We start from the raw sequence: 9,274 nt of genomic DNA on the forward strand, positions 1-9,274 counted from the left end.
AGTGCACCACGACTGGTATATCGAAGGCTGTGGTATGTGCTATCCTGTCTGTGGAAGGGTGCATATAAAAGATCCCTTGCTACTAATGGAAAAATGTAGCGGGTTTCCTATTTAAGACTATATGTGAAAATTAACAAATGTTTGACATCCAATAGCCGATTATTACTAAATCAATGTGCTCTAGTGGTGTTGTTAAACAAAACAAACTTTTTATTGTAATATCAGCTGTTTAATATAATTTCATATCGTAAGACAGAATCCCAGAGATATGTGCACAGCTTTAATTTTATTCCCTCCATGGCTGTGTGATTTGGTATGTGATGTACAGTGAAACCCCTCAAAACCGGACAACCATGGGACCAAGGAAAAAGTCCGGTTTTGAGGGGTTTCCAGTTTACAGAGGTTTCAGTATTGAGGTAAACTGTTTGTTAGTTGGTGTTCTCTACTGATATAGTAACTAATAAAACTTTTGAACTTTCGAATTATTTTAAGTTTATCATAAAGTGATAATTCAACATAGCGGCATTTCGCTGGCATTCCGACATGTCCTAAGTAAATACTAAAACGAAACACTGTTGACAAATTTTCAAACCAAGCCAAACAATTTGATTCTTGGTTACTCTTTATTTTGTTCAAACAATTGAAAAAAGGAATTAAATTCCTAGTTGCTTTGCCGTTCATTGCGGTAATCCTGAGACGTACATGTAGGCTATGAAAAGGAGCTCAATCAGATTCGTAAGTTAATCTAACTTTGTAACAATCGAGCTCAGAATAAAGGGAGTACATGCGTTTCCTCCAGTTATTTAAACATCAAAGCTGTTAATTAATCCTTTAATTGATCTTTGTCAACTGCACAACAGTGACACTGGAGCATCCGCACATGTAATTAGCTCTGCATACGCAATCATGTTATCAGCTGAGTAGGTATTCAAAGTAATGCAGTAATGATTGACGTTGGTGTGACTGTCCGGTTTTCTGAGGTAAAATTTGCATTAAAGGAACACAATGGGACCGGATAATTTTGTCCGGTGCGGTTTAGAGATGTTTCCGGTTACCGGTAATAGGAGTAAATTTTAGTGTTAAAAGATATGCAAATCACGGGACTGTGTAAAACGTCCGGTTTTGAGGGGTTTCACTGTAGTTCAGTGGTACACAAACCCCTGAAGTGTGATGGGCCTAAGATTGAGTGGACAATTCAAGTGGTTTTGTCTTTCTTCTCAACTAGTCCACCCATGACTAGTATATCCAAGGTCATGGATTATGTATGTCACCCGGAGGGATTATGTATGTCACCCGGGGAGGAGAGGGCCTCGTAAGTTGAATAACTTGTACCCAATCCTTTTGTATATTATATGCAATAAAATATGTTTCAAACAAACCAGGGCGCTGTTCCATGAAGCAATCTTAGCAGTACTATCGCCGTAAATACCTACTATTGCTGCCTTAATTTTGTTCTACAATTGCCAGCCCATTCCACGATGCAGCGTAGCTTACTATCGTCATAAATTACTGTGAAAATTTACAATAGGTACGAGGCAGTTGTAAGCCACTAACGTAGCTGTCAAATGGCAGTTAAATGATGATTTGGTCATTTTCTAAGAAGGATACTAACGTTTTGTATAAAAATTGATCTAATATATACCAAATACCTTTTATAAAACTCGGTGAAAAAACATTCTAGGCCATACGACTTTCACACGAAAATATGGGAGATAACTCTCATATCTTATGCATTCGGCATTCATCGCTTAGCAAATAAACTGACAAAGTTACTTCATGGATGTCCGATACCAATGAATACATCCAAGATGTTCCGAAAAGTCGGTAACCAATTCATTATTCAACTAATTCGTACTTCTTCGTAAAGGATATTTTAATCATTAAAGGGGCACTTACGACTACCGTAAGGTTGCTTTGTGGAATGGTTGTAAAGTTTACGGTGTCAGTTGTAAAATTCACCATAAGTCACTACAATTAACCTTAGCTACAATTCTTTTGTGGAACGGGGCCCTGGTCTGTAGGTAAAATGAATATCAAAGATCATTTACTGCTGTTCAGCAGAGTAACCTATGTGGGGTTAGAATTTTACTATATATTCGACACCATATAGCCATATAATCCTGAAATCCCATTGCTTTCCTTTGAAGTCTATCTGCTTGAAGTCATCTTAAAAATTCAACGATGTTTATTTCCATTTGTTTGTGATTTGGAAAATATCAATATTATTTAATCTCATGCATATTCATGAGCATGTGTAATCATGCTGTCAAATCAAGATCAAGATGTTGTTTTTTGCTAAAACTGTCAATCAAGACCAAGTTTAATTTATTGAGAGAACTGAAAATATTGCTTTTAAAATTCAGTGTCAGATCACATACATGTATATTCTTAATTTTAGTTGTAGCTTTCTCTGTAATTGTTATGTTTTGTTATGTTTATTTTCAGGCTGGTGTTTTTGTGTCAAGGTCATCAGTTCAAATGTTCATCATCAAAAGAGTAGACATTCTGTCTCTGTTACAACTTATCAACATGGTGGTATGGATTGTAGACGTGCATGTGAGTACTGACATATAACAATGAATGAAGGAATGAACTGACATATAACAATGAATGAATGAATGAATGAATGAATGGAGTGAATGAATGAATTGAATGAATGAATGGGGTGAATGAATTGAATGAATGAATGAATGAATTGAATGAATGAATGGGGTGAATGGATGAATTGAATGAATGAATGAATGAATGGAATGGAATTGAATTGAATTGAATTGAATTGAATTGAATTGAATTGAATTGAATTGAATTGAATGAATAACACCCCAACACAGGCCTTTGAAAATTGAAACATGATTGTTTCGTTTGCAGGTTGCTCGCACAAATCTAGTTTTGCATAACCTAGCTTTTGTTTGTGCAAACTTTACGGCACCATTTATATGAATATTATGGGTTACACAAAATAGAAATGGGTTACCTGAATTTTCAATTCTCGGAGGCCTACAACACACAAAAAAATACATCGGCTAGTGGGTGTCAAACATAAGGTGATGTATGAAGCAATTTATAAAGTATCAGTATAAAAATAAATAATAAGAGTAAAACTGTGTAACATATTAACTATTACCAACTAATCACAAGTACTCGGTAACAAACTAATACGTCTATAGGTTGGATGCTAACCACCGATATATCATGTTGAAATGTAGACGCCAGTTATTCAGTTACAAATATGGTATCTGTCTCTGTGAAATGGAAAGGTAACATATATGTGACGTGTTACTTGTCTGACGATGGTGGCATGTTTTGTCACAAACATTATAAATAAAATATAGGTCATGCTTGCACCTTTGATGTTAATCTGAATACGTTTTGGATGGTATAGCTGAACTGGACCATGGCATGGCTGTATGTATGCTGGAAAATCATTAAATTGGTCATGGGTTTGTTTTGTTTTATTTTTTGTTTTTTGTTTCTTTATTGTAAAAAATACAAATTAGCATTTATCATACTGTTACTTGATAATAAAATTGTGGGTTTTTTTTAATTATTTCAGTACAAATTCCTGCCGGTTGCTGTGCTTCCTGCATTTATGGTTTATGTTGGCCTTCTTGGCGGAGCATCGTATGTTAATATCTTCTACCTGTTACTGCATGGCAACAAGTTCCCAAGTGAAGATCGTGAACTGTGTATAAACATTGTTGGACTATCAATAACTCTGGGTATGTGGATCTACTACTATCATTATACAATTTGTATTATATTGACAAATATATTGTTGGTATTTTGGGTAAACCTTATAATTGTATTTTTTGGCCTTGTCTGTATTTTTATTCCTACAGAGACAAAAAACATAAAAGGTATCAAATTTTACAAAATATAAAACTTTTCATTCTCTTATTGTAAAAATTGTTTTAAAAAGAAAAAAAAGGAAAAGTATTTGCCACCAGATCCAGATGAACAATTTATTTTTTCACTTCTAAAAGAAATACGAGGATTGCACAGGATACCAACAAATATGTTGTTGATGGTTTCTTTGGCGAGGCTATTAATGTACAGCTTCAGAAGTTCTTAAACTATCTGGCCCTGACATAGCACAACCTCACCTTTTGTCCCACCTCTAAAGATTTGTATTTATCTCAACATTGTTTTTGTTAAAGTTTCTCACAAGCCATAAGCTTACATTAAATTAAGTTTATAGGGGTTATCCCTTTCTCACAAGCTGAAAGTCTATATATTGTTTTTGTGTTTAGCAGTTTCTCACAAATACCAAAATCAATATTAATTTTTTTATAATAAAATTGTGCATTCGCAGCAATGAACTGTCTTGGCATTCATCTTCTCCACTAATAAATTTGTATTTTCTTTCAGGAATCATAATAGGAACAGGCTTGGAGACTCTTTTGTTTAATACTCTGCTAGCTAACGATTGATGTTTAGAGATGGCGACTAGTAAATGGGAAGGACATACCAAACCAGTTCCAACTGGTTTCATCTGACCTTATGCAATACGATATGATATATATTATGTCCGTGCCAAGACCAACTCTTGCAGTATTAATACTACTAACATATAATGGTCAACAACTGGGTTTTGCTAGAAACCTATATATTTTATGACTTATTGTTTGCTTTGAAACCTGAAAGTGATACTCATCTTTTTAAAATACTTTACATACATGTGGAGAAGTCCTGTGTCTAGACTCAGTGCTACTGGTCATACCTTTGAGTAATCTATATGGAGTTTTTGTATATTTGTGAATTGTTATGGAACATATTTTTATTTATTTTGTAATGTGTTGCACACCAGTGCATGTGTTTACCCGTTACTTACATACATCCATTTGTTACCAGCCCATGCAGTTCCAGTAACCCAGTAACCGTAATGATAACTGGGCTGGAACTTTGTATACAATAAACTAATGATTGTTTTTTTTAAATAAATATCTAGACATAAAAATCATTTTTGTCAGTTTGATGGACATTATTATGGTTTATTGTAATGTAGCTACTTTACAGAGGATAAAGAACAGTTACAAGCTGTGATCAGTTTTATATCCTCCAGGTACCTTTTGTCACTACTACCCTACTCAAAGTGTATACATCAATCATCCTCTCTCAAAAGTAGATTGAAATTGTGTGCATTTTACGCAATGTAATTTAAAACGCAGAGTGATAAATCTTTATTTTCTTCTTGTAGGGGGCAAGGAGAAAAATAACGAGTGGATAGGACTGTGTAATTGTGTTCAAATACCGGTAGATGTGCCTATTTTTTACATTTTTTTGACTTTAATATTTTGATAATTTGTTTATAATAATTATTAGATCACTTGAGTAATTAGCCATTAGTGTCTATGTGATATGTCATCCTGTAATTTTGTCTACCTTTCAGCAGCAGCTTATAATATAAATAGAGAATAACTAGTTAATGACGCCAGATATCTGCTGTATCCTGTAAAGGTAAGAATGGGCCACGAGGCATAGCACAGCAGAATTTCTCAATTGGCCTGAACAGGATAAAGTAGATATCGAACGTCATTAACTAGTTATTATCTTTATCCTGAAGACCATACAAATTAAGCAGAAAAGCTATTATTTCTGTTATTTCAGCCACATTGTACGATGACCTAAAGGTCAAATGAGCAGTTTTGTAATGTACATTAGCTACATGTATGCGTGTGATGTCACATGACGTCAAAAGTCATATCCTGCTACTATATGGATATGTCCTCAAACAAGTGCACCTCCCCCCCACGCAAGTGGTCTGGTCCGAACATCCCAACAGCCAATGGGATGGCCTAAATTCTTCTACTGTATACTGCTCTCTAGTTCCGGTCACATGACTGTAACTTCCTTCTTTTTCTCTTCGCGAAAGGGTCTGGACGTCTTTTGTTTGGCTCTGTTTTGGAGTCAACTTTTTTTATAAGACCTTTGGTTTTGTATTCGTGTTGGGTGAAATGTTTTTCACCTTATATTTCGTTAGCTTCGTATAGCTTCGTATGTTCTTCGCGTATTCGCTTGACTTTCAAGCGTTATTACATGAAATGTTGTTATATTGCCGGTTGTCGTGTCGGACGCCATTTGCAAAATGGCGTCTGTATTGACTGGCTTGGTGTTAGGTGGAATGTTTTTTTTTTTTTCCACCTTATTCGTTACCTTTCGTATGTTTCGCGTATTTCGCTTGACTTGCCAAGTGTTAATTACATGAAATGTTATTATATTGCCGGTTGTCGTGTCGGACGCCATTTGCAAAATGGCGTCTTTGTTGACCGACTTTGTGTTTGTGTCATGGTTTCTTTTCTTTCTCTTTCACAGATTGAAAACTTATTATCATGTCAGATGTTAATGTTCAGCGTCAGGTACGAGCGTGCCTACGCTGTAAGAAGTTCACTGCAGGCGGCGACCCTCATGAATTATGTCCGGGTTGCCGTGTTCCTTGTAGCCTCTCTTCGAGATGCGACCTGTGTTCGGGCCTGTCTACTGTCGAGTTCGCGGCTTACTTGAAGGTGCTGTCGGCGAGAGCCAAGAAAGTGGAATCTTCGCCGTCAATTGCGGACTCCATAGCAGATGTATTACGTTCGATGCTACCTACTATGCTGAAAGAGACTATGGCGTCAATGGCGGCCTTACCACAACCGGCGGGTTTGGGACCAGGTCCGGTTCAAGTCCCCTCTTCGGGGGGTGCGGCTCCAGGATGCAAGACTTCAGATGACAGGCCTGCAGTTACTACGCAGCCCTCGGACAAGCCGACTCAATCAGTTAGGCGTTCCACGGCCTCCAAGGATCACCGATCTTCAAAGTCATCTTCGGCGCAGCGGAGCCGGGAACGGAGCCGGGCTCGTAGCCGTTCCCCACGACCTGCACGTCTCCCTACGGGTTCCGTGGATCGGCAGCGCAGACCTTCTATTGACGCTTCAGAGGGTTCTCGACGGGACCGTCCACGGTCCGGTTCACCAGTGAATTCTGTTTCGGCGGATCGATTAGCCTGTGCTCGAGTGCTTCGAGACTTTGGAGATGCAGCGCCTACAGCGGTTTCCGTCATTGATGAGACTGAATCTTCTGATCATATGAATATGAGGGATTGCTTGGCGGCAGTCTATGACATGTTGCCGTCCTTGCCACATCCACCAACGCCGTCCAAGAAGGGACCGACACCGATGATAGCGACTGATGTCCCTCCGGAAGATGTGGTGATCCGTTCCTTGGCTGCCGGTACACTCGTATCCGAGGTGGCGACGGATTTAGACCGCACTTTTAAAGACACAGCGTCTTTCGTCGCCTTCCCGACTTGGGGTCACCGTATGTATCCGGTATTTGACATGACCTTTACAGATGTAGCTCCGTCCTTGGATGAAGACGTTCACCGTCTTGGGAAGTCGTCAACCGTGGATTTGACAGACAAACAAGTACAAGCCATGGATACTGCCCAGAGACGTTGCTTGTTTGTATTATCTTACTTGGACGTTTTCCTTGCGGCGATGGCCACCCAGGCAAAAGATGCACGGTGCTACGCGCTATTTCAGCAATCAGCGCAGATGCTAGCTTTCCTGACGTCTTCGGTGACTTCGATGTCCTCGATGTTAATGCAATATCGTCGCCAGGCTTATTTAAAGAAATCCACTTTGGATTTTCAGCATAAGAAGGAGCTGTTAGCTCAACCGTGGTCAGCAACTAAGCTTTTTGCAGGCAAAATTTCTGAGGTGGTGAAGGCCAATGATAAGGACCAACAGTCGACAGCAACTGTCAAAGCGTTGCAACTTATTTCAACATTGGAATCTACAAAGCGGAAGTCTACATTCACACCACAACCACCATCTAAACGCTGGAGAGGTTCCTTTCGAGGTCAACCTTCTCGAAGGTTTCCGGTCAGACGACCATCCGGTCCGCCAGCTCGGACCCAGGGGAAGCCTGGTCGACGTTGACGCCAGCCAACAGATCGTGGACTGCTCAGATTGCTTCAACCTACGCCTGCCCCTGATTTTGAACCAGAACAACGATTCGGTTTTGACGCTTCCGGTGTGTACCACACCGGTCGAAAGATCCATGGTCGGAAGTCGACTTCGCCGTTATTGGCGAAACTGGCAGACACTTTGCCAAGATCCGTTTGTCACGTCGATCTTGAAGACAGGGTATCGTCTGCAATTGTCTGCCATCCCTCCATTGACCACTTCACCTCGAGAACCGCGGCATTCCGTTGCGCAAATCAAGGTTCTACAGGAGTCCGTCAACAAGCTGGTGGAGAAGGGAGCCGTTCGCAGCATTTCGGAAGTACAATTAACACCCGGATTTTACTCGGACATCTTTCTCGTACCAAAGAAAGATTCTCCAGAGCTGCGAATGATTCACAACTTGGCGGTCTTCAACGACCGCTATCTGTCTCCTCCTCCGACCTTCAAGATGTTAACGTTGCGAGATATCATAGCCGTGATCAGACCGGGGGATTGGCTTGCCTCGCTAGATCTCAAGGACGCCTACCTGCACGTTCCGATGCATGCCGATTTCCATCACTACCTACGGTTTGTGCTACAGGGTCGGCATTACGAATGGAAAGTCCTGCCCTTTGGGATATCCATAGCGCCATGGCTGTTCACCAGAATCACGACTCCGATGTCACGCTTCCTGCATCGCAGAGGTATATCCTTTTACCCATACCTCGACGATTGCCTGATGAGGTGTCACAGCAAGACAGGGCTGACTGCACATGTTGCCTTCATCATGGACTTTCTCAAGCAGCTGGGTTGGATTATCAACATCGAGAAATCTCGACTGGCTCCCACACAGTCTCTACAGTTCATAGGCGCTTGGCTTCGACCCGACCTGGGCCTCGTTCAAGTTCCCTTAGACCGTTGGGAGAAGATCCAGACCATGATTGTCATAGCCCTCACCGCTCCAATGACCTTCCGCGGTTGGCAGAGTCTCCTGGGTCTCCTCACTTCTGCCCAGGATTTGACACTCAGAGGTCGTCTCCAGTTGCGGCGCTTGCAGATGTTTCTCAACCCGTTTGTTCGTTTCAACAATCCGGACTTGATCATCTCACTTCCAGACGATCTACGCTCCAGCCTGCAGTGGTGGCAGCTCCGATCGAACGTCTTAGAAGGTGTCTCTATGCGGGCCTTCATAGCCACTCATCACCTATTCGTCGACGCGTCACTGGAAGGTTGGGGAGCCCATCTAAGCAACCAGACTACTTCAGGGCTGTGGTCTCCCGTCGAACTCGGACTCCACATCAACCTGTTAGAGTTGTTGGCAGTCTACTACGCTATCCTTCATTGGCGAC

At 40.6% G+C, this 9,274-nt stretch overlaps 1 protein-coding gene across 2 annotated transcripts in view; it reads left to right on the forward strand.

Annotated features, from left to right (window-relative positions):
- LOC121382250 (battenin-like) overlaps positions 1 to 5,718 on the forward strand; it is a 30,168-nt gene extending 24,450 nt beyond the window's left edge. For both annotated transcript variants that reach the window (XM_041511782.1, XM_041511781.1), the window contains exons 12-14: positions 2,446 to 2,556; positions 3,554 to 3,719; positions 4,369 to 5,718. In XM_041511782.1, the coding sequence (XP_041367716.1) occupies positions 2,446 to 2,556; positions 3,554 to 3,719; positions 4,369 to 4,430 (339 nt within the window). In that variant the 3' untranslated portion in view covers positions 4,431 to 5,718. The remainder of the gene's footprint in view (positions 1 to 2,445; positions 2,557 to 3,553; positions 3,720 to 4,368) is intronic.
- Positions 5,719 to 9,274: the final 3,556 nt, after the last annotated feature.

The sequence above is a fragment of the Gigantopelta aegis genome, chromosome 9 (genome assembly GCF_016097555.1).
Source record: "Gigantopelta aegis isolate Gae_Host chromosome 9, Gae_host_genome, whole genome shotgun sequence".
NCBI lineage: Eukaryota > Metazoa > Mollusca > Gastropoda > Neomphalida > Peltospiridae > Gigantopelta > Gigantopelta aegis.